A 26,873-nucleotide genomic window follows, 5' to 3' on the forward strand; every position below is an offset into this window, starting at 1 on the left:
TTTTCACTGATACTAAATGTGTATTTAAAGTGAAAGAGACTAGTTCCGCCCTTTACTGATAGAAACAGTAGAAAGACTCCATTGCTTGATCTTAAACATATACATTAAAGATACGTAAGTTTTTTTCAAAACTCAAATTGTACTACATGATTATACAATTGTTGAGTTAAAAATAACAATGCAAAAAATGAGTCAGATCACATACTGCCCAAGTGGGCGTGGCTTAACTATTTATCCGTGCTTACTTGCCGGTGCTTATTTGATCAAGATAGAAATGTTGAATTGTACCGCCCTAGTGGGCCTTTAAACTTTATAATTCAACCTACATTCCATGTGTTTATGCCACTAAACACAATCAACTTAACATCATTATATTTTGCAAAAAAAGAAAATAAAAGTCCTGCTCGAGTGAGCATATATATAGTTCATCTTCCGGATCTTCACATCTGTCATAAAATTCATTCTGCAATGGAAACATATATTTTCTAATTTAGTATCAGAGGAACTCTCCCTACGTGAATATAAAAACAATCAGTTAAAAACATATCAAGAGAAAAATAGACGCAAAGGTTAGACTCATAAATTCATATTGTTATCTCAGATTAATTGACAATTCCTCATCAAAGTTTAACCCTGCAGGTATCATGGTATTAAACTTTATAATCATTTTTGATTTAAGTTTCCTCAACTCGATCATGCGGTTTCCCCCTCTTTCCCTCTGGGGTACTGAATCTAACACACAGAATTTGAGGAGGTTTTGGTTTTGATTGTGAGTTTCATGAAAATGGCGAGCAACCGGGTACTGTCTATCATTATTAGCGATTGCTCTTAAATGTTCAAGAACTCTTAATTTGGCTTTCTTGATGGTGCTTTCGATATAATAAAGGTCGCAAGGACATTTTAACGCATACACTGCGAACTCAGTGTCCCAGGAGAAATGTCTACGAATTTTGAATGCTGGCTTGTCTTTCCTCAATTTGACAGTTTTACAGTTCTGACTGTACTTGCATGTCTTGCACTTCATACAAGTAAAAAAACCTTGAACTGGATTCTTCCTCTTAATCTCTTTTATAGAGCTTGTCATTAAAGTATCTTTGAGGAACTTACAACGCCGGAAAGTGATAGATGGGTATAGTCCCACATACTCATTAAGATCATCATCAGTTCTTAACACTTCCCAAAATTTATTTAAGCTTTTCCGTACATCCCAGGCCTGGTTGTTGTACGTGGTTATGAACCTTAGCTTATTGTCTGATTCCTTACTTTCTTTGGATTTCTTCAAAAGGTCGTCCCTACTGAAATTCTTCACCTTGTCGACAGATGCTAAAATAGTGTCTTCTTTATATCCTGTTTCTTTAAATCTATTGCACATGACAATCTCTACTTTTATGTAGTCCTCAGTAGAGCTACAATTGCGTTAGGCTCGCAATAGTTCTCCAAAAGGAATACTAGCAACTAGATTTCTGGGGTTACAACTCTGAGAAACTCTGAGTGCTGGAAACACGCCGAACTCAGCGCCCTACTCAAGAAGCCAACAGCGGACCCCACCGACCTCAAGAATTACCGCCCCATCTCGCTTCTCCCGTTTCCAGCCAAAGTCATCGAGAAGACCGTCAACAAGCAGATGGCCGCCTTCCTCGAGACGAACGGATCCCTCGACCCCTCACAGTCCGGCTTCCGAGCCAAACACAGCACCGAGACCGCCCTCATCGCCGCCACCGATGACATCCGAGCCCTGATGGACAATGGAGAAACAGCGGCCCTCATCCTCCTAGACCTCTCCGCGGCATTCGACACGGTCTGCCACCGCACCCTAGTACGGCGCCTCAGCAACATCGGAATCCAGGACAAGGCGCTGGAATGGATCATCTCCTTCCTCGACGGGAGAACACAGAGAGTCCGCCTACCACCGTACAAGTCAGAGGCCTCCGAAGTCATCTGCGGCGTCCCCCAAGGATCATCCCTGAGCCCCACCCTCTTCAACGTCTACATGAGCCCCCTCGCGGCCATCGTACGCAAACACCACCTCAGCATAATCTCCTACGCTGACGACACCCAGCTGATCCTCTCCGTGACCAACGACCCCGCCGCCGCCAGAGCCAACCTGCACGAAGGGATGAAAGAGGTAGCCGAGTGGATGACGACCAGCCGCCTGAAACTGAACTCGGACAAGACGGAGGTCCTCATCCTGGGCTCCTCACCCTCCGCCTGGGACGACTCCTGGTGGCCCCCCGCCCTGGGCACCGCACCCAAACCGACAGACCATGCACGAAACCTGGGCTTCATCCTGGACTCCTCCCTCTCCATGACCAGGCAAGTCAACAACGTCTCCTCGGCGTGCTTCAACATCCTACGCATGCTACGGAAGATCTTCTGGTGGATCCCCACAGAGACCAGGAAGACCGTCACCCAGGCCCTCGTCACCAGCCGACTGGACTACGGCAACGCCCTCTACGCCGGCACCACCGCCAAGCTCCAGAAGAGACTCCAGCGGATCCAGAACGCCTCAGCCAGACTCATCCTCGACATCCCACGATCCAGCCACATCTCCGGACATCTGAGAGACCTTCACTGGCTCCCCGTCAACAAGAGAATCACCTTCCGCCTCCTCACCCACGCACACAAAGCCCTACACGACCAAGGCCCGAGCTACCTCAACAGCCGAGTCAAATTCTACGCTCCCAAACGCCACCTCCGATCAGCCAACCACGGCCTCGCCGCCGTCCCCCGCATCCGAAGAGCGACTACAGGAGGAAGGTCCTTCTCCTACCTGGCCGCCAAGACCTGGAACTCCCTCCCGTCCGACCTGCGCCTGACCCAAGACCACCTCTCCTTCAGGAAGAAGCTGAAGACCTGGCTGTTCGAGCAGTAGCGGCCCCCCCCCCCCCCCCCCCCCCCAGCGCCTTGAGACCCTACGGGTATGTAGCGCGCTTTATAAATGTCACTGATTGATTGATTGAGAAAGTAACAGACTATTGCCAGCATTCTTTTTTCTGTGCAATCTGCTCTGTATTGCGTTATTGTCAATATATAATTCAAGATCCAAGAAAACAATTTCTTCCCTACTGGTCTCACTGGTGAACTGTAAATTACAATCGTTCACATTGAGTATTCGGACAAATTTGTCTGCTGCCTCCTGCTCACCTCTCCAAATACCAAAAATTTCTTCTATGTACCTGGCCCAGAGGACGACATGGTCTTGGCACAGTTTGATCTTCCGGACCACCTGCTCCTCCCACCAGCCGAGGTAAAGACCTGCAAAGCTGGGGCCGAAGCAGGTCCCCATCGCCGTCCCCTGGGTTTGTCTGTACATGGTTTTTATCAAAGATGAAAAAATTATTTTTCAAGCAAATGATAATCATCTCCAGTATCATTTCTGTGTGAACTAGAAATGATAATGATCTTTCTTTTAAGAAGTGTCTGCACGCATCCACTCCTGCATTCTGTGGAATGCTGGTGTATAAGCTACATACAGCCATGCTTAAGAGCAGGTAATCATCTTGCCATTCAATTCCATTGATCTTAGTTAAAAAATCCCCAGTATCTTTTATATAGGCCGGCAGACTTTGGACATATGGCTGTAGAAAATAATCTACATATTTTGATACATTTTCCAATGTACTGCCTCGGGATGACACTATTGGTCTACCTGGTGGTTTAGTGGCATTCTTGTGTATTTTGGGTAGGAGGTATAATACAGGAATTTTTGGGTCCTTACAATATAAATACATGTACTCACTATACTCCAATAGTTCCTGTTCCCTCCAATGTTTCAGATTGTCATACACCATTCTGTTTGACTCCTCATACTCTGATTTACTTGCCTTACTGTATTTAGTTACATCATTCAATTGTTTAAGGCCTTCCTCAACGTACATATGTAATGGCCACACCACCACATTACCCCCCTTGTCCGCTTTTTTAATAACAAAGTCTCTGTGTTCCTCCAGCGTTACAATAGCATCTCTTTGCGCTTCAGTTAGATTCTGTCTACTTCTGTGCTTTTTAGAATCCAACTTCTTAAATTCTTGTATCATCCCTCTTTCAAAGCAGTTTATGACATCGTTGTTCAATTGTGGTAAAAATATTGATTTGGGCTATATATATGTAGAATGAACTCGACCAAAAGGAATTGTAGTTCCTTACAGGAGTACCAGTTGTTTTCAAAGGCACATGGAGATTGAGTGATGTGCCTAAAATCAAAGGATGTTAAGCTGCTGCAGAGACTCGAACCTGGTTCCCCAGTTACAAATTCAGTAATATTTAATATGTCCCTATATTGGAATAATTACTGTCACGCATACCTCCACTCCTAAACCCCACCACAGACCAGTCTCCTAACTCACGTCATATTTTACGGTCCTGTGAGGTACAAGGTTGCTGATTTGAGTGGGGATAAGTAAGACAGATTCAGTTGTTGGCAACCAAAACACTCATCTTCCTGGAACAGTGAGCTGATCCTGCCACGTCTACCATTTTGAGAACCACACACTGATGCTGTCACATAGGTATGGATGGAGAGCGGAAGGGGCACAAGCAATACAAATAAGGGCTGCAAAGCTGACTAGCACTCACTTTCAGTCTTTGTTTCTCCTGTATATACCCCTATGCTGTGTGTTAAGGTGTGCACGCTCACATCTCACAACGCAGCTGTATTTTATATACACACACCAAATTTCACTATATAATCACTAAATGTGGTTGACTGAGATGTAACACAAAGCAGAACTAGCCCCATGCGAATATACAGGTCATATGTAGCAAAAAAGAAAAGAAAAACAAAACAGCGCTGTATAAAAGGAATCCCTTAGCAGAGAGCCAGCACTAACGAGGTGTCCTTCAGTTGCAAAGAAGACTCCACCGAACTGTGCTGGAGAAAACTATGGAGCTTGGAAAGTAAATGCCGCTGAGTGGGGGCAGCAAGAGGGAGCAGGGGTGCAAGGGAGGAGCTGGGTGGGGGCTGTAAAGATTAATTAAGATAACAAACTCTGGAGCTTCTGCAGCAACAGTGTGTTAGGGGAACTACAGTGGAGCTGGGTGGGACGGGGGCTGTAAAGATAAACACGCGTTGGCATAGCCACTAGGTCTCGCCTTTGGTATCTTATAAGTGTTTAGTTATCCAGCACAATATCCTTGGTGCAACAGCATCAACTGTTGCATGGCTAATCACTTATAAGGTCCCAAAGGCCCAACATATTGGCTACGCCAATGCTTGTTTTAAATCGGGTAGATTTATTTATTTTTGAAGAATTCATTTTTGTCTTACTGGGTGTCTGCAAAAAGGAAGACCCTAACAATCAAGGTGGAAGTAGATTTGTGGTACAGCTCTTCACTATTCACTTGTCACTTTGGTTGCCTAAGGAAAAAAACACAAAAGGTTCAGACATTCGCGTTCAGGAGTTTGTTGAACATTTATATCAATCGAAAGCTGGCTTCTTTATTTTCTGGCTCTGTGGCAGGAGCCTGTAAATCCTGCGAGGAATTCGAAATGTTTCTACTCTGACGACCTCAGGAATTTCAAGATGGAAGCCTAGTATTCCTGCCCCGGAGAAATTCCACTCCTCGTTTTTAAATCGACTGCCCTGTAGGGGATCTCTGTGTATAGTCATAATTTAGTGAATAGTCCGCCCATGTGCGTGGACCCCAGAGCAATCAAAAATAATCTCTTAAGATGTCTTCTTTGCAGTCCTGCATAGACACTTAAGAGAAAATCAAGACAAATAATGCAGCCTAACACTTCCAAGGCTACAACGGCCACCACTTCATCTAAACAGAGAAAAGGATAGCCAACAATGTCAGATTTTACACATTTTACCAAGTTTCCTTCAAAGAGAAAACTCCCCTTCACCAAAATCCTTGAAATGATAGAGATGAAGAGTTGGACAGACAAGCCCCCATAGGCTGCCATTATGTGTCTGGAAAAGGGATACCGTGCCTTTGAGGAACTCGCCAGAGACCCTCGGTATCCCAGGATGCACAGCCAAAGTCCTTTTACTTTCAGTTCGTTTTTCCGGCTCCTGCTAGCAAGACCCTGGAGCATTGAGCTCTCCCTTTTTGGGTATTTCTTCAATTTTTGTCACTTTTCAAGTGTTTTGAGTGTTTCACTCGACGTCTGGGGTCTTCCTCTTCCTTTTGCTGTGTTTTTTAGCCAGTTTTGCCCACTCTTTATGTCAAATATGCCAGCTTTATTCGACAAGTGCCCTGAGTGTGCCAGGAAGAGGGCTAAATCTGACCCCCACAGAGTATGTATACTCTGGCTCCCTTCCTCCCATGTCCCTGAAGCCTGTGAGATTTGTCTATATTTCTCCAGGAGGACCCTGCGTGACAGGGAGAAGATTTGTCTCCAAGGCCTGGAGCAAAGGAGACATCAAGAACCAGTTGGGTCTGGGCATGGAGGGACTCAGTCATCGTCCACTGCCCGTGCTTCGGCCTCTGGGGGGCTCCCCAGTCAAGAAAAGGCCCAGAAAAGGCACCGGTCTCGGTCGACGTCGATGGCTTCGACGTCGAGAGGAATGACCACTATCTGCTACCCGTCGGCCCAGGGCTCTGGGTCGAAGCGACGTTCGACGTCGAGAGGGAGGACGTCGAGACCTCGGACGAGATCGACATCGAGGACTTAACCGGCGTCGACATATCATCAACGTCGAGATGAGTCCAGGAGGCACCGGCGCTCGCCGTCGAGGCGACACCGCCGTTCGAGGTCAACTCGACGTTTGACGTCAAGGAAAGGCATCTACGAGTCCGCAGCGGCGCCGGCGCTCGGCTGAAATGAGGTCTGCCTCCAGAGCATCCTTGTCAAGACTTGCGCAGAAGAAGAGGAGAGTGGTTAGGTCTTCGGAATCCGAATATTCTCGAACCTATTCTCCTTCTAGGCCTAGGACACCTACTCCTCCGCCATTGCCTCCGAGGAAGCCTCCTTTGCTACCTCCCCTGCCTCCTCCTCTGACTTCTCCGCCTCCTCCTCTTCCTCCACTTCCGCAACTACCTCCTCCATCTCTGCCGCACCTTCCGTCACCGCCTACGAGGCCTCCACAGCCTTGAACTCTGGTTCTACCTCCGCAGCTCCCACCTAATGTACGGCCAGTGGATCGCCCGAGGCCTATGAGGTCTAGATCACGGTCCAGAGGGAGACATCGATCAAGGAGTGACCGTCGGTCTTCGACGCAGTCCCGTCATCATCACCGGAGGGATAGATCACTGTCCCGTCATACGGTCTCTTCAATTGGCCGAATATACTCTCCCACCTTGTCGGATTCCCCCCATACGAGGATGTCACCGGTGGATGCCATCGTAAAATTTCAGGAGGTGCTATTGAGAGGTGCTGCGAAGTTGGGGATCACTTTAACGGTACCCACGCCTTCTACATCGGTGATATTTGAAACCTTACACAAGCAGCATTTGTCATTTGTTGCCCTTGGTGCCAGGACTGGGGGAACCGGCTATGGAGCATTTCCTGACCCCGGCCTCAGTGAAGTCAGCTGCGTCCCGGCTGCAGAAGAAGTATAAGCCCCCAGATTCCGATCCGGCGTTCCTGAGGTCAGATCCGGTACCGGATTCGGTCATCGTAACTGCGGCCAAGAAGCAGCATGCTACTGCCCCTTCTTCTACGGTGCCTCCGGATAAAGAAAGCCGTCAGATGGACTCAGCTGGACGAAAAGTCTGCAGGACGGCGGCCACCTCAATGAAAGCAGCGAGTGCCTCGCCGCTCTTGGGTCGCTACGACCGCTCCTTGTGGGAGTCCCTGCAGCAATTCCTGGAATTGCTTCCGAGGGATAGGAGGGAAGACTTCCAGGAGATTTTGAATGAGGACATGATGGTCTCTAATCAGGTCATCAGCTCTACGGCGGACGCCTCTCTCCTGGCGGCTCATGGTCACTTCCATTCTGTTGTGATTTTTGAATCACTGAAGAATGCGCTCGTTCAACTAGAAACACAAAGTTTCTGCTCTTGAATCAAATAATTTCATAGATCACACGTGGTCTTGATAATCCATGTGATTGTCTTCTTTAATTTCCAAAAGGCAATCTTGCATACTTTTTTCTTTAACTTCAATATTTTTGTCTTATAACACTGTAGTTCAACATTCCTAATGCATTTCGGGTCTTGCCGAATGACCCTTCGTCAGGGATCTGTGGAAGGAGAACAACATACAGGACTTTAGCATTCCATAATCTGACCATTACCTGTGTTCACAATAGAAAAAGAATCTGTAACTGGTCTAAGCGCAATTAAAACAGAGTTCATGACATATTCCTACCGCGTAGGCGCAACAACGTCATCAATGGTGAAACTGAAAGGTGTTCCAAGATAAAGAGGTGTTCGAAAATAAATCAATAAAAAGCCCATTAACACGTGAAGTGTACGACAATGAGTGAAAATGCCGTGGTCACCATAAAATGTAATCTAAAGCTGCTAAGTAGCTGTATACGTTCTCGTGATAATGTGTACGATATGTTCCATCACCCGACATTGCCCGTGGCTGTGCTGACTTCTTAAGTCCACTAGTTCGATCAGACTCACTCCGTGAATTAGGGAAAGTTCAACAATGCTCGCTCGGAGTTTAAAAAGAGACGGATCCAGCTATTGACAAACAGACAGTTGTACATGCTAAAGGCGTGCACCCTAACCGGACAGAGCCAGTGTAGGTACTTACTTCATGTTGCCCATAGTGGTCAGCGTGTTCGATCCCTTCGGAGGCTTGGGTGCAAACAAGCTAGCGTTGGTTAGTGGGCGTGTCAATACTAATGAGTGCTGGAGTCATGTGATGTGAGTAGACGGCTTCAATATGGCAGACGAAGCCCGCGATGTTCGAAAGCATACCAATAAAGTGCGTGACCGAATTTAAATAAAAAGAACAAATAAAACGAACAATGCACCTGAAATAAAATTGTGTACACTATAAGTGAATCGAGATAGTAGATTAATGTAGAATATGTCGAACGTGTTTAGTGAACACATGAACATTCATAGATATGCATAATCAAAATGTTTTCATCTCAATAACGTTCAATTCGATGAGCAATAAACAATATACAAGGGGGTTCAGATAGACCGTCCTGCAATGCTATTTAGGTTCATAAAAAACATGAAAGTTCAATCCTGTCATTCATTCCAATGGGATGTTGAGAATGCATTTTTTTGATCCAAAAGAATTCAGCCTTTAGACGCTGTTTAGCGTTGTGGTAGTACCTCCAGAATCGTGAATTTGATTTGTGAAATTTGGTGTTTTGCTTCAAGCCAATGTGTGGCTACTGTTGATTTCGAATTTTGAAGACGAATGTTACTTTTGTGTTCCATCATGACAGAAGCCAAAAAAGTGACTGCATCACTTTTGCTTTTCAGAGATCCAGAAATCTTAAAGAAATATTAACCACGCCCAACGTTGAAGTCAAGAAGTATAAAGGCATGGCCAAATGCCAGAATTGTATACACTGTAATAATTTTATGACAGGCAATACCTTTATGCATCCCACGAAAGGTGATAAAATCAATCTACAATACTCTGGAACGTGTGACACTAAAAAAGTTGTGTATGCAATGAAATGCCCCTGCGGCAAGATTTATGTGGGCCAAACTGAGAGGCAAATCAAGGTCCGCATGACGGAACACAAAAGTAACATTTGTCTTCAAAATTCGAAATCAACGGTAGCCACACATTGGCTTGAAGCAAAACACCAAATTTCACAAATCAAATTCACAATTCTGGAGGTACTACCACAACGCTGTGACATGGATCCTGCTAAACAGCATCTAAAGGCTGAATTCTTTTGGATCAAAAAATTGCATTCTCAACATCCCATTGGGATGAATGACAGGATTGAACTTTCATGTAAATAGCATTGCAGGACGGTCTATCTGAACCCCCTTGTATTATTTGTATATTGTTTATTGCTCATTGAATTGAACGTTATTAAGATGAAAACATTTTGATTATGCATATCTATGAATGTTCATGTGTCCACTAAACACGTTCGACATATTATACATTCATCTACTATCTTGATTCACTTATAGTGTACACAATTTTATTTCAGGTGCATGGTTCGTTTTATTTTTTATTTTTATTTAAATTCGGTGACGCACTTTATTGGTATGCTTTTGAACATCACGGGCTTCGTCTGCCATATTGAAGCCGTCTACTCACATCACATGACTCCAGCACTCATTAGTATTGACACGCCCACTAACAAACGCTAGCTGCGTTTGCACCCGAGCCACCGAAGGGATCGAACACGCTGACAACTATGGTCAACACTAAGTACCTACACTGGCTCTGTCCGGTTAGGGTGCACGCCTTTAGCATGTATAACTGTCTGTTTGTCAATAGCGGGATCCGTCTCTTTTTAAGCTCCGAGCGAGCATTGTTGAACTTTCCCTAATTCACGGAGTGAGTCTGATCGAACTAGTGGACTTAAGAAGTAAGCACAGTCACGGGCTTTGTCGGGCGATAGAACATATCGTACACATTATCACGAGAACGTATCCAGCTACTTAGCAGCGTTAGATTACACTTCATGGTGACCACGGCATTTTCACTCATTGTCGTACACTTCACATGTTAATGGGCTTTTTATTGATTTCTTTTCGAACACATCTTTATCTTGGAACACCTTTCAGTTTCACCATTGATGACATTGTTGCGCCTATGCAGTAGGAATATGTCATGAACTCTGTTTTAATTGCGCTTAGACCAGTTACAGATTCTTTTTCTATTGTGAACACGGGTACTGGTCAGATTATGGAATGCTTAGGTCCTGTATGTTGTTCTTATTCCACAGACCCCTGACGAAGGGTCATTCTGCAAGACCCGAAATGCATTGGGAATGTTGAACTACAGTGTTATAAGACAAAAATATTGAAGTTAAAGAAAAATGTATGCAAGATTGCCTTTTGGAAATTAAAGAAGTTAATCACATGGATTATCAGACCACGTGTGCGCTATGAAATTATTTGAATTAAGAGCAGAAACTTTGTGTTTCTTTTTGAACGAGCGCATTCTTCAGTGATTCAAAAATCACAACAGAATGGATGTTTTGAGGGCACTGCCTGACACAGTGCAACAAGAATAGCGCCAACCACAAACAGTTGAACAACAGCAGCAACCGAGTGCACAGAGATAACATACTGGCTCATGGTCACTGCCATGGCATCAATGTACAACGCCAATCCTGGTTGTGCCTTACATCTTTCAAACCGGAGGCGCAACAGAGACTCGCTAGTTTACTACTTTCTGGATCGACTCTCTTTGGGTCACATGCGTACGAGGAGATGGCCCGCATGAAGGCAGAGGTAGAGACACTGAAAGCCGTTGGTTTGGAGAAACCAAAAGAGCAGAGGAAGTCCTTCCGTCCATTCCAGAGGCGGTATGGTTCTCAAAGACGAGGGCAGGGTCGTCAAGCTGGTCAACAGCAACAACAGCATCAATACCAGCGGCAGCCATTCCAGAAGCGCAGAGGGGCAGAGGTGGACAGCAGTCCTCCTCGGCGAACAAGGGCACAGCCGGGTCAAAGCCCTGAGGTGCTACTTCCCCCTCTTCCTTTACCCGCTCCTGTGGGGGGAAGCATACAGAATTACTTGGCAGATTGCAGAAAAATTACTCAGGACAAGTGGATGCTGAATATTGTCTGCAATGGATACAGTCTTCATTTCGTCAGCCCGCCTCCAGCGATTCCACCGGTTTGCTCCCAGTTCCAGCTGCTCGAGCTCCAAGCGGAGGCCGATACCCTGTTAGGAAAAAGGGCAATAGAAGACGTCCCTTCGTCTCAAAGGGGAAAGGACAAGAACGAGTTCAGACCCATTCTGGATTTGCGACAAGCAAACAAATGGATTCGCAGGGAGAAGTTTTGCATGCCTTCTCTGCACCAGATTTACCCTCAGCTGCAGAGAGGAGACTGGTTTTGTGCAATAGATTTGCAAGATGCGTACTTCCATGTGCTCATTGCACGTAAACATCGGAAGTTCCTGCGATTTCTGGTTAGCACAGATCACTATCAGTACACCGTGCTACCGTTTGGACTGAAGTCTGCACCCAGTACCTTTTCAAAGTGCATGGCAGTGGTGGCAGCGCACCTGAGAAAGAACAAGGTGTTTGTCTACCCGTACCTGGACGACTGGTTGATCAAAGCCTCCACCTTCCAGGAAGCGCAACTGCACTTCAACAGGACAGCCGTTCTGTTGACCCAGCTGGGGTTGCATATCAATATGTCCAAGTCTGTCCCGACTCCTGTCCAGTGCTTACAGTACTTGGGAGCCTCCATCGACTTTCTTTCAGCAAGCATGTCTCCTTCGGAGGAGCGACGCTTATCGATCCTTCGGAAGGCTCAGGCTCTCATAGGTGTTCCATCTATGACAGGGAGGATGGTGTCTTCTCTACTGGGGTCGATGGCCTCTTGCATCTTCCTCACGCCACACGCTCGCCTTCATATGAGGCCGCTGCAGGAATGTCTGGAGGATCAGTGGGACCACAAGAGGGGGTGCTGGGACCACAGGATCCGGCTGTCACTTCACGCTCAACAGTCCCTGAGATGGTGGTGCTCAGCAGAGAATCTCCTCAAAGGGGTCCCATTTCACAAGGACATTCCAATTCAGACTATTGTCACAGATTCCGCTCTCCATGGCTTGGGAGCGCATTCAGACCATCTACAGATCCAGGGAACATGGTCCCCGGCGGAATCCATGTATCACATCAATTTCCTGGAACTCAGAGCTGTTCACTTGGCACTGAAGGCCTTTCATCCGTCCTTCCAGACCAGCTCCTTGCTTGTGCAGACGGACAATACGACCACAATGTATTACTTCAACAAGCAGGGGGGTTCGAGATTGCGCACACTGTCACAGGAAGCTCAGGCGATCTGGCACTGGCTGCTAGCCAGAGAACTGACGATAACGGCTACCCATCTGCCAGGTGTGCAGAATGCTCAGGCGGACGCACTAGGCAGGTTGGTGCAAGAAAACCACGAGTGGGTTCTAAACGACGAGGTGCTAAGAGACATCTTCGACAGGTGGGGCACTCCAGACATGGATCTGTTTGCTACCGCCGAAAACAGAAAATGCAGAGACTTCGCCTCCAGGTATTACCAACCAGGGACTCTGGGGAACGCACTATGGATCAGCTGGTCGAACAGCTTTCTGTACGCCTTTCCACCCATTCCCCTGATTCTGGCGGTGCTCATCAAGCTGTCTCAGTCCAGAGCACGGATGATCCTCATTGCTCCAGAATGGCCCCGACAGTGGTGGTTCACGGACCTGCTTCACAGGTCTCTCCTACCCCACCTGCGGCTGCCGTATCGGCCGGACCTTCTCACGAAGTTCGGGGCGCAGATGGTGCATCCCAACCTCTCCTCGTTGAGTTTGGCGGCATGGCTCCTGAGATAGTGCAGTATGGACACCTGAATCTGCCTGACGATTGCATGGACATACTAAAGGAGGCTAAGCGACCTTCCACTAGGACTTCCTATGCCTACCAGTAATAGAGGTTCTGCATCTGGTGCACGTCCAAGAACTATGATCCGACGACCTAGAAGGAAGATGTCATACTTCCATACCTCTTTCATTTGGCTCAAACTGGCCTTAATTTTCATTCGATTAAGGTTCACCTCGCAGCATTAACTGCATATAGGAAATGCCCTTCACAGACATCCTTCTTCCAGATCCCTGTGATTAAAGATTTTTTGGAAGGATTGAAGAAAGTGTTTCCTCCTGTTCTGCGTCCTTCGCCATCATGGGAGCTGAATGTGGTGCTGTCCCGGTTGATGAAGGAGCCTTTTGAACCTATCCATAAGGCTTCAATGCAGCACTTGTCATGGAAGGCGGCCTTCCTTGTGGCTATTGCATCGGCCTGCAGGGTGAGTGAAATTCAGGCATTGTGTTGCCAAGAACCTGATACTGAATTTCATGCTGCTAAGGTTGTGATGTGTACTCACCCTAAGTTCCTTCCTAAGGTGATTTTTGATTTCCATGTCAATCAGACTATAGCGTTGCCTCCGTTTTTTCAGAACCCTTCTACTCCAGTGGAGAGGTCTCTTCATTCCCTGGATGTCAGGAGAGTGTTGAAATTTTACTTAGATAAGACCTAGGACATTCGTAGGTCAGACCAATTGTTTGTCAATTATGGGTCGGTCAGGACTGGTCTTGCCACCTCGAAACAGTCCATTTCTAGATGGATTGTGTCCTGTATCCAGTTGTGTTATCAGAAGGCTAACCAGACCTTAGGGGGTAAGCCTAAGGCTCATTCTACCAGAGGCAAAGCAGCTACAACAGCTTTGCTTCGTAATGTTCCCATTGCAGAGATCTGCAGGGCTGCCACTTGGAAGTCGGTCCACACCTTTGCTAAGCATTACTGTCTGGACTCTGATGCCAGAGCAGATGCTCAGGTTGGGCAGGCTTCATTGAGAAATCTATTTGCACAATAGATTTGGTTGTTTGGGATGGGCTTGCCATTCTATTCACTAGATTATGACTATACACAGAGATCCCCTACTACAGAAGTAGTAGTTTCTTTTCTGTAACTCCAGTTCTGTAGTAGGGGTATCTCTGTTATAGTCATAAGCGCCCGCCCTCCTCCCCGGTGGAGAAAATGGTACTGTAATGTATGCTACAGGCCTTGCTTTATACACCTTCAAAAAGAACTGAAAGTAAAAGGACTTTGGCTGTGCATCCTGGGATACCGAGGGTCTCTGGAGAGTTCCTTAAAGGCACGGTGTCCCTTTTCCAGACACATAATGGCAGCCTATGGGGGCTTGTCTGTCCAACTCTTCATCTATCATTTCAAGGATTTTGGTGAAGGGGAGTTTTCTCTTTGAAGGAAACTTGGTAAAATGTGTAAAATCTGACATTGTTGGCTATCCTTTTCTCTGTTTAGATGAAGTGGTGGCCTTTGTAGCCTTGGAAGTGTTAGGCTGCATTATCTGTCTTGATTTTCTCTTAAGTGTCTATGCAGGACTGTAAAGAAGACATCTTAAGAGATTATTTTTGATTGCTCCGGGGTCCACGCACATGGGCGGGACTATTCACTAGATTATGACTATAACAGAGATACCCCTAGTACAGAACTGGAGTTACAGAAAATAAACTACTCCTTCTTTCTGAGATGCCGCAGCAGGATTCTGTGAATCTGGCCCACGGCCCATTGTGGCTGTACTTCCGAACTGCCGCCAGTAATTTGAACACCTGTTTAGGAAGAGCTAGAAGGCACACCTATGAACATTAACTATTAAAGCTTTTGCTCCTTGGGGCTGACTGCAGACCTATCCAAAACAATACAATATGGCCCCGATGTACTACCATATTTTGCGGTCGCAAATAGGAAATCGGCCATCTTGCGACCGCAAATTTGATCTGCCCCATCTGCAAACTCTATTTTGCAAGTCAGTTACTTTTAACAGACTCGCAAATAGGGTTTGCGACTGACTATTAGGAAGGGGTGTGTGAAGGATGTCTCTTCCTAATACTCGCACTACAATGTAAGATTGTTTTGCAACTGCACTTGCGGTTGCAAAATACTCGCAGTTTACCACCTACTTCAAGTAGGTGGTAAGCCACTCGCAAACAGGAAGGGGTTCCTAGGGGACCCCTTCCCCTTTGTGAGTGTGTGCGAAAATATTTTTAGGAGCAAGCAGTGGTCCCATGGACCTTTGCCTACTCTTACAAAACGTAATGGAATTGTTTCATTTTTCTTTTTTAAATGCATCCGTTTTCCATTTTAGCTAAAGAATGATGATGGATTAAACTCAGATCAGTTGACTGGGGTGGGTGTTTGCTTTGCTCAAACGCTCCGTCCATCATCCCCTTTGGTATCGCTTTGTTTGCCCTAAGTTGGCAGAGTATGCCCAGAGGTGGGTCCCTTACACACTTTGCCACTGGATTCAAGATAGCCTGGCTGATGAGTGTTATGAACCCGAAACCGTCTCAGGATGCTTGTTTCCGGTCCAGGGAAGACATGACTTGGCAGTGCGGGCTGGACTGTTCCCTTGAGGTATAGGGTCAGACTGATTTGCATATGGCCATGTCTGAACTGGGGTGGTGGAGTGAACTAAAGAATGATGATGGATTAAACCCAGATCAGTTGACTGGGGTCGGGTGTTTGATTTGCTCAAATGCTCCGTCCATCATCCCCTTTGGTATCGCTTTATTTAAAAAGCAGTCACAAACATGGTTGTCTGCTGACCCCAGCAGGCCACCATCCCTGGGAGTGCTAGCCATTCCTAACGGGGTCGCAAATAGTACCTGCCTTATGAATAGTAATAAGGTAGGCAATTTGCGACCCCATTAGGATTCATAAACAGTGTCTGAGATACTATTGTAAATTACATTTTGCAAGTCGCAAAGCGACGCAATTTGTGACTTGCAAATTGTAAGGGTAGTACATCTAGCCCTATATGCTAAAAAATGAAATCTGAAATGTACAATTACATACTCTCCAGTGGTTACTGGTGAGCGAGGACCAAATCCAAGAACATCTTCTAACCATTAAACTATTCATAACATTCACAAGAGGGAAACTTTTATGTCTCACCAGTCAATTGAGAGATTTGTTAAACAGTTCCTCCGCAGATTCACTCTGGCCGCTTGATACAGGTGGGACATCAATAAGTACAGCCACTTAAGGGCAAGCGGCAGGCAGGAGATTTATCATTACACAATCGCGCACCAGGGTGATAGTTCTAGCAGAAGGTACCTATTCTAATGGTGCTGACGGACACACATCCCTACTAATAGCAGATACAGAGCCAGAGTGTGGATTAAAACGAGAGGAGCCCACAGTCCCACCTAAAGAGGGGGCCAAGCGATGTCGACTATTGGAGATAACACCAAGGGTCAAAAGCACCAGAATTGGACCACAGGTCGCTGCACCTGTAGATGGCTGCGATCCTTAGTGCATGTAGGGTCTACAAGAGATGAAGAAGCGTTGGCATCCTTCAATGGAACCAACTGGGATGGGAGAGGTATACGTTTATTTTTCAATGCGTCTAAGCGAGATGTTAAAGGAGAAAGTTCTGATTTTAACCAGGATTTTAGGCGAGAAAAGAAGTCTTCCAATAACTGCTCTGCAACATTGTGAGTTGGGGGTCAGAATTAAAGCCCATGACAGTTGTGACCTAAGGCCCAGTGGTGGGGGGCAAACCCCACAAAGCAGCACATTCTGAGAGAAAATGAGCTGGCTTTTACATTACAAAGGGAGGGGGGGGGCTGCCTCTGGGCTGGTGTCCGGGACTTGTAGACACAGTACGTGTGCACTGCCTGAGACACAGAGACATTTAGAGATAGACACAGACAGGGGCGGAGACAGACAGGGGCGGAGACAGACAGGGGCAGAGACAGACAGGGGCAGAGACAGACAGGGGCAGAGACAGACAGGGGCAGAGACAGACAGGGGCAGAGACAGACAGGGGCAGAGACAGACAGGGGCAGAGACAGACAGGGGCAGAGACAGACAGGGGCAGAGACAGGGGCATATAGAGGCTGGGGCAGATAGGGGCAGAGATAGATAGGGGCAGAGATAGATAAGGCAGAGATAGATAGGGGCAGACTGACAAAGGCCGAGACAGATAGACATAGACAGACAGGGACAGACAGACAGAGGCAGATGCAGAGATAGGCAGGGGCAGATAGAGACAGAGACAGATGGGGACAGGGACAGAGACAGATAGGGGCAGAGACAGATAGAGGCAGACACAGATAGAGGCAGAGCCAGGGACAGACTGACAGAGGCAGACACAGATGGGGCAGAGACAGATGGAGGCAGGGGCAGATAGAGGCAGATACAGGGACAGACTGACAGAGGCAGAGACAGGGACAGACTCGCAGAGGCAGATAGAGGCAGAGACAGATAGAGACAGAAACAGATAGATGCAGAGACAGATAGGGGCAGAGACAGAAACAGACAGAGACAGAGGCAGACAGAGACAGAGGCAGACAGGGACAGATAGACAGAGGCAGAGACGGACAGAGGCAGAGACGGACATGGGCCGAGAAGGTCAGGGGCAGAGACGATCAGGGGCAGAGACGGTCAGGGGCAGAGACGGACAGGGGCAGAGACGGACAGGGGCAGAGACGGACAGGGGCAGAGACGGACAGGGGCAGAGACGGACAGGGGCAGAGACGGACAGGGGCAGAGACAGACAGGGCAGAGACAGACAGGGTCAGAGACAGACAGGGTCAGAGACAGACAGGGTCAGAGACAGATAGGGTCAGAGACAGATAAAGACATATAGAGACAGAGACAGAGACAGATAGAGGCAGGGGCAGGTAGAGACATATTGAGACAGAGACAGATAGAGGAAGGGGCAGATAGAGCCAGGGACAGACTGACAGGGGCAGAGACAGATAGAGGCAGGGGCAGACAGACCTAGATAGAGGCAGAGACTGGGACAGACTGACCGCGGCAGAGACAGATGGAGGTAGAGACAGACAGAGGTAGAGAGCGATAGAGACAGAGCTAGAGACAGAGCTAGAGACAGAGCTAGAGACAGAGATAGAGGCAGGGACAGACATAGACAGATAGAGGCAGAGACAGACAGAGACAGGGACAGAGAGACGGAGAGGGAGACAGAGAGGGGGACAAGGACAGACAGAAACAGGGACAGACGGAGACAGACCGGGACAGGTACAGACGGGGGCAGAGACAGACAGAGGCAGAGAGACAGAGAGGAGGAGACAGACAGAGAGGAGGAGACAAAGACAGTGGAGACAGAGAGGGAGACGATGGGAGACAGAGAGGGAGACGGTGGGAGACAGAGAGGGAGACAGAGGGGAGAGAGGGAGACAGACGGAGGGAGACAGACGGAGGGAGACAGACGGAGGGAGACAGAACGAGGGAGACAGACAGAGGGAGACAGACGGAGGGAGACAGACGGAGGGAGACAGACGGAGGGAGACAGACGGAGGGAGACAGACGGAGGGAGACAGACGGAGGGAGACAGAACGAGGGAGACAGACAGAGGGAGACAGACAGAGGGAGACAGACGGAGGGAGACAGACGGAGGGAGACAGACGGAGGGAGACAGACGGAGGGAGACAGACGGAGGGAGACAGACAGAGGGAGACAGACGGAGGGAGACAGAGAGAGAGGGAGACGGATAGAGAGGGAGACGGATAGAGAGGGAGACGGATAGAGAGGGAGACAGAGAGAGAGCGAGACGGAGACAGAGAGAGAGGGAGACGGAGACAGAGAGAGGGAGACGGAGACAGAAAGAGAGGGTCACGGAGAGAGACAGAGGGAGGGAGACAGAGAGGGAAGGAGACAGAGAGGGAGGGAGACAGAGGGAGGGAGACAGGGAGGGAGGGAGACAGGGCGTGTGGGAGACAGGGAGGGTGGGAGACAGGAAGGGTGGGAGACAGAAAGGGTGGGAGACAGAGAGGGAGAGAGGGAGGGAGGGAGGGAGGGAGGGAGGGAGGCAGCGAGAAGGGGAGGCAGAGAGAGAGAAAGAGCGAGAGGTAGACGGATAGAGAGGTAGACGGAGAGAGCGGTAGACGGAGAGAGAGGTAGACGGAGAGGGAGGGAGACAGAGAGGGAGGGAGACAGAGAGGGAGGGAGACAGAGAGGGAGGGAGACAGAGAGGGAGGGAGACAGACAGAGGGAGGGAGACAGACAGAGGGAGACAGAAGGAGAGGGAGGGAGGGAGACAGAGGGAGAGAGAGGGAGGGAGACAGACAGACAGAGTGAGTGAGTGAGACAGAGGCAGACAGACAGAGTGAGTGAGTGTCTGTGTGTGTGTGTGAGTGTGAGAGAGATGTGTATGCCAGGTCTGGTGGCTCAGTAGATGAAGGCGTCCGTTTAAGGGGCCTGTGTTCAACCTCAAGGTCAGTTTTTTTTGTTGCTCTATCCCCGCTCCATCCCCCACTGACCCCGCCGCCACCAGTGCGGCCCTCGGCCACAAACCACACTGTAAATTTGGCCCGAGAGAAAGTTTGTGAGTACCCATGGATTAGATGTTCAGGGATATTTGGTTACGCTTTTCCTCCTGTCCCACTCATTCCTTACATGGTTCAAAAGCTCACACAAACATCCCTCACTCTAATTCCAATAGCCCCAACATGGGCTCAACAAGCATGGTTCACAACCCTACTTCAACTATTGGTTGTGCCACACAAGAAGCTGCCACTTTGGCTACAGCTTTTTTCTCAGGAGCAGGAAAGAATCACACACCCCAACCTCAAGCAGCTGAATCTAGCGATCTGGCTCCTGAAGTCTTAGAATTTGGATGTCTAAATCTGCCACAAGAATGCATGACCATTTTAAAACAAGCTTGCAAGTCTAAAACAGAAGAATCTTGCGCATCCAAATGGAAATGGTTTGTTCAATACTGCATGGCAAAATTAACCCAGCTACTTTCTCTCCACCGTGCAAGACCTCATTTGTTACCTGCTCCATTAACAACAAGCAGGCCTTGCGTAGAACTCTATCAGACTGCAATTGCAAAATAGACAACACATGAGTCTTTATGGAAGGATTAAAAAAGGTCTTCCCACTCTCCATCCTGCCAGCACCAGTCTGCAATCTTAATATAGTCCTTACGGGGCTTATGGGTTCACCTTTCGACCTCTACATTCATGTGATCTACAGTTCCTCACATGGAAAGTAGCATTCTTGGTGGCTAAACCATCTTTTAGATGAATAAGTGAACTCCAAGTGCTCACTCTGGAAGAACCGTTTTCCAGATCTTTCCAAATAAAGTAGAACTAAGAACAAACCCCAAATTTCTCCCCTGCTACCAAAAAGCTAAACTATTGCTTCCCGCAGCTCTAAGAGCTCACGCTACATGAAAAAAAGAAGCCTCTATAGCTTTCCTAGGAAACATTCCACCAGCAGATATCTGTAAAGCAGCTGCATGGAAAAGCCCATACTAATTCACAAAACACTACTGTGTAGATATCTTAGCTAACCAACAAGCTAGAGTGGGTCCAGCTGTCTTAGCACTTTTTCAAACGTCTATGCCACCCATTAGCTAACCACCACTTTTGGTGAGCACTGCTTTACATTCAATGCTAAGCATATGTATCTACAGCCAACACATGCTACGAATGGCATCTATACTTCAATACTGTAGTGCCATAGATTCATATGCACCCATCCTTGTCCCCGAACGCTAGTAACTGATGTAACCACCTCTCTACTAAAACACTCAGCATTATCAAACCTTTACCAGCATGTTCATCTTTACAGTCACTCTACTGCTCCTATCCTAAGTTCACCCGATGAGCCAAAAATCAATCTAATAATGGAGCCGATGACCATGCACAATACAGACTATAGGAAGGATCACCATACCTTGTGACTCAAAAGACTTCTGCAAAGAAAAACTATTTGAAAAAGTCTGATCCCAACACTAGTTTCCAGGAGTATTCTGAGCATATAAAACTGAGGCACTACACGCTATGAATAGATTCTTACAGGGTATGTAAGATATTCCATTCACTACCACAGAACGCTGTGTGAGGTGGAGGCTTTAATTAAGCGCTTTTCATAACTATCCTGATATTGTACTCCGCAGTGGCACCCACATGCCCCTGACTCAGTAATAAACGCCAGCTCATCATGTACAAATGATGCAAGCATTACACGTAACATGGTTGTTTCATTGAAGCATGCATGCTTTGTAAGCCAGACAGAAACACCTGATTCCTGGGTAGTAGCGCCACTGAAGACGCAGACTTGTTTTTACGCATGTCCGCAGACAAAAACATAACGAGGAGCAAGTAAAAGCCCAACAATACTAGCAGCTATGCACATGTAGTAAATTACTTTGTGACGCAGCAAAACTATTTTCTGTTCTTTGGAATATCCATAAGGAAAACTAAACAGCACACATGTGCCACAGCTAACATAAATATTGACCATAAAAGTCCCCGTGAGCACCAGACAATGCCTGATAACGTTCCAGAGTCGTGATGCCTCATGCGAGTCTTCAGTCTCGAGAAAAATGTACACACAGTGTCCCTATAGTCTAACTTCATCTTGCCACGGAGTGTGAGGTGGTGGAGTAACACAGAGCTGGGAATGAGGACAGACAGACGAGGGGAAGAAGCAGAGACAAGGGTGGGGGTGGGAGGAGAAGAACTAAGGAAACTAATACAGAAAGGGTGAATAGCCAGGGGAGAGAAACTAAATAAGAAGAATCAATATGTGTTTCAATGAAAACAGCTGAACTATTGAAAGGAGATTTCTGTAGGCGAAAATAATTTCTTTTATCCATGCTTTTTTAATGTAGATATTTTATTTATATGAAAGTTTTTAATTTTGGATACATTCGAAGCTTAGTTAGGCTGTACCAGGCCATTTACATTTATCTATGGTCAAGGATCACTTTCCAACTTCTAGCTTAAATCCTCGTCGACATTTGTGGAAGGGAATATTTTGTTGATGTTATGCTATAGTGGTTTTTGCTTAAGTATTCAGTTTACAGACCCTTATCTCTGCTGCCTGTGCTTATTTCAATGTTATTTCATCTTATCTAGGTTTCTTCAGTATGTGGGGTTTCGGAAGGACGAGCAAACAAACAAGCCAAGTGACAAAAAAGATACAAGATGCCGTGCTGGTCGGATCATTGGAGCTTATCGGTGATTTAATTGGGCACTCTTCTGCAGTTCAGGTACATGAGCAGTAAACGGATATGTACAAAGAAATCTGATGTGTAAAGCAATGCACTGCGTACTTAATGTTTCTAATATATAATATACATAGCTTAGTGTAGGACAGGAGCATTTAATCTTTTAAAGATAATTTTTTTCGGTCTGGCCTATTGAAAGCTTTACCTGTTTCTAGCCTTATTTTTTTAACAACAAATAATGTCTAGAGATATGTACATATATAAATGTATGGGGGTCTTTATGTCAGACCTCTTCATTTCTTGGTCTGTTGAATTGTCAAGCATATACAATACATTACAATACAATTTTGCTTCTAAAGCACTAGAACATATAGTTTAAAATGAAGCACACTTCAGTGTCATGGCTGGTGCAGCAATCTTTCCTTTCCTTTTTATTACCTTTTTTTCCTGTGAGCTTTGGCCGCTTCATATGGGCATTTTCTACTTGTTAATTTGCATATACGTGCAAAAAGAAATACATTGTATGCTTGTGAAGGGCAGACTTATTTGCTTTGCCAGTGCTTGTTTTAAGTATCTGCTGCATTGGATACAACACGTTACCCAGTAATTAACTTAGAGCAGACTTTGAAATACTTAGGGTAGTTGAACTGAAGATGAGAATAGTTGTTAGGCATGGTAAACAGTGCCTAGTGGTGGCTTTTTGAATTTGAAAGTGGCGGGACGTAGGGTCAATTAACAAACTTTGATGTGGTAGATGTGTGATTATTATTATTATTATAATTACTATGAACTTATAAAGTGCACTTATACCCAAGGGCGTCCTGGCGCTGCAAACTGACTCCCTAGAGCACATTAAGATCTAGTCCCTGAATAACCAGGTCTTAAGTCCCTTTCTGAAAGAGAGGAGCTCCAACGCATTCCTAAGATGAGTCGGCAGGCTATTCCTTAGCTGTACCATATGAGAAGCTGTTACCTCCCCAACTGGCCTTTTTAGGTCTCGACTATTCTATCCCGCAGGGATAAATAGAAGCGAGTAATGTAGTTGAAACAAACTCGCTGAACAAGCAGATTCCAAGTGGATTTCTCCCAATGCATGTGATCTATTGAAGCGTGACGCTTCGCCAGCGCGCGCTTGGCCTCACTCACACCCCATATGCTGTTTCCCTCCCTCTCGCTTGCTCCCCTGCTCCCTTCCCCCCCCACCCGCCTCGCACACCAGCAGAGCTCCTTCCATCGCGGATTCCTCCCAACGCATGCGATCTATTGAAGCGTGACGCCTCGCCAGCGAGCGCTTGGCCTCACTCACACCCCATATGCTGTTTTCCTCCCTCTAGTTCGCTCCCCTGCCCCTCCCCCACCTCGCACACCAGCAGAGCTCATAAACTCTCTGATTGCCGCCTCCCTCTCCATATGTTCGGTCCTCTTATTGCATTTTAACTTTTGTGCGCGTTTTCACTGGCTCATCGCTGTACATTCATTGAGAATTCTAAACTTACTCCCATGCAGGCTTATTTACTGACAAATATACTTTAGTTTTTCAGAAGTTTCACGCTATGCAAGCATTTACCATTTGTTTTAATCAATTTAGTTCCATTCATCTCTCAAATTGCACGCAGCCCACACCCCCTTCTACATCTGGTCGTTCAATTCCATTTTGTCCTTGTGAGCACTTAAGTTCCATACATCTCTCAAATTGCACGCATCCCACACCCTACTTCTACATCTGGTCATTCAATTCCATTTTGTCCTTCTGAGCACGTTCACACTGTGTTTTTACTGCACACACATTTTTATTTCCTACGGACTTTTAGACAGGGATTTTTACTCGAAAATACATACTTTCATGCGTTCAGACGTCAAAAAACAAAGAAAGTTCAGGGACACCAACACGCTGTTCAGGTACACCAACACATTTATCATTGATTCAAACACAACACTCAGGGACACAACCACATCCTTCAGGGGCAACATCACATCATGCAGGGGATCCACCACGCCAATGAGTCACAACGTCACAATCACTTAGGGACACACCCACGCCACTCCGGGACACAACTATGCCACTGAAGGACCCACCAATGCCACCAGCCTCTCGTCCCTCCTCGGACGCTCCCCCCTAACGCACACACAGCTCACACCACTTCGCCACACCTCACAGACCCCTTTCCCTGCAGCTCAGCACACAATCTGCACCTGCTCCACAGCCTCTCGTCCATCCTCCGCTGCTATCCCCTAACGCACACACAGCTCACACCACTTTGCCACACCTCCCAGACCCCCTTCCCTGCAGCTCAACACACAATCTGACCCTGCTACACAACCTCTCGTCCCTCCTCCGCTGCTCCCCCCCCAAGGCACACACAGCTCACACCACTTCGCCACACCTCACAGACCCCACTTCCCTGCAGCTCAACACACAATCTGCCCCTGCTCCACAGCCTCTTGTACCTCCTCCGCTGCTCTCCCTAATGCACACACAGCTCACACCACTTTGCAACACCTCACAGACCCCCTTCCCTGCAGCTCAACACACAATCTGCCCCTGCTCCACAGCCTCTCGTCCCTCCTCCGCTGCTCCCCCTAACACACACATAGCTCACACCACTTCGCCACACCTCACTGACCCCTTCCCTGCAGCTCAACACACAAGCTGCCCCTGCTACACAGCCTCTCGCCCCTCCTCCACTGCTCCCCCAACGCACACACAGCTCACACCACTTCGCCACACACACACACCCCCTCAAACACACACCACTTCAATCACACACATACCCCCTCACACACACACACACACACACACACAATAAATCAATCAATCAATCAAAGACATTTATAGAGCGCACTACTTACCCGTAGGGTCTCAAGGCGCTTGGGGGGGGTGCCGTTACTGCTCGAACAGCCAGGTCTTGAGCTTCTTCCTGAAGGAGAGGTGGTCTTGGGTCAAGCGCAGGTCGGTCGGGAGGGAGTTCCAGGTCTTGGCGGCCAGGTAGGAGAAGGACCTTCCTCCTGTTGTCGCTCTTCGGATGCGGGGGACAGCGGCGAGGGCGTGGTTGGCTGATCGGAGGTGGCGTTTGGGAGCGTAGAAGTTGACTCGGTTGTTGAGGTAGCTCGGGCCTTGATCGTGTAGGGCTTTGTGTGCGTGGGTGAGGAGACGGAAGGTGATTCTTTTGTTGACGGGGAGCCAGTGCAGGTCTCTCAGATGTCCGGAGATGTGGCTGGTTCGTGGGATGTCGAGGATGAGTCTGGCTGAGGCGTTCTGGATCCGCTGGAGTCTCTTCTGGAGCTTGGCGGTGGTACCGGCGACGAGGGCCTGGGTGACGGTCTTCCTGGTCTCGGTGGGGAGACACACACACACACACACACACACACTCAAACACAAACACTCTACCACACACAAACACACTAGACGAAACAACAATAGCCGCCCAAAAAATGAAAAACAATGAACATAGTGAAAGACAAAACTGTGTGGGGTCCAGGAAAGCGATGTCTGTCAGACGTTTCAACAAATGTCTCTTATAATAATACCCAAACAAACACTTTATAAAACCATCATACGCACTAGAAATAGAGTTAGCACAACTTTCAAAAATGGAAATAGCAATTTACAACAAAAAAACAATACTAGCAGATTTAAAACGGCACATACAATGACACATTGCATTTAAATACTAAATGAAAAAACGGCCCAAAAAATTAAACAGATACATATTATTACAGAAAATATGCAACATGTCAAAATAGTCCAGATAACAAAAATAAAAAATTCAATACATTGTCTAACGGAAATCGAAAAAAAGAAATGAAAATTATTAAGTACTTTAAAAAAACATACATTGCATACATACGGAGCCGGTTTAAAAAAAACTATAACGAAGGAATACTTTTAGAGCATATATGTTCTCCGTTACAGTTGCAGGCAGGCCACCCCCTCCCTCTTCTCCAGTGCGCGCCTCGCTCTCCACACGCATTCAAGTCCCCAGTCATCCCACCCCTCCCTCTCCAGCTTGCGCCGCATATTAATGCACAACATCACAGCAAGATTTGGAAATGTGAGACAATAATTCAAAACACAAACTTGACCATGTCGCAAAATAATAACTGTTATGCCACATTCTGAGTCATAAACAACTTTTTGCAACAAAAAAACAAACATTACGGACAACAGAGTATTGCTTCAGATACGTTACAGGCAAACTGTACTTCCCAAAAATGAGCTCCAGCATGCACCAATGTTGATCAGGCTTCATGTCATAGAGAAAAATGAATAGCCCAATATAACCCAAACAGAACAATGAAAAACATGTGGCAGGAAGCGAGGGCGAA

The 26,873-nt window shown here is 47.0% G+C and overlaps 1 protein-coding gene across 1 annotated transcript in view; it reads left to right on the forward strand.

Annotated features, from left to right (window-relative positions):
- WDR41 (WD repeat domain 41) overlaps positions 1–26,873 on the forward strand; it is a 624,116-nt gene that overhangs the window by 509,785 nt on the left and 87,458 nt on the right. Inside the window, exon 12 of the mRNA XM_086960751.1 lies at positions 22,456–22,589. Coding sequence (XP_086816877.1) covers positions 22,456–22,589 — 134 coding nt within the window. The remainder of the gene's footprint in view (positions 1–22,455; positions 22,590–26,873) is intronic.

The sequence above is a fragment of the Lissotriton vulgaris genome, chromosome 3_1 (genome assembly GCF_964263255.1).
Source record: "Lissotriton vulgaris chromosome 3_1, aLisVul1.2, whole genome shotgun sequence".
NCBI classification, from domain to species: Eukaryota; Metazoa; Chordata; class Amphibia; order Caudata; family Salamandridae; genus Lissotriton; species Lissotriton vulgaris.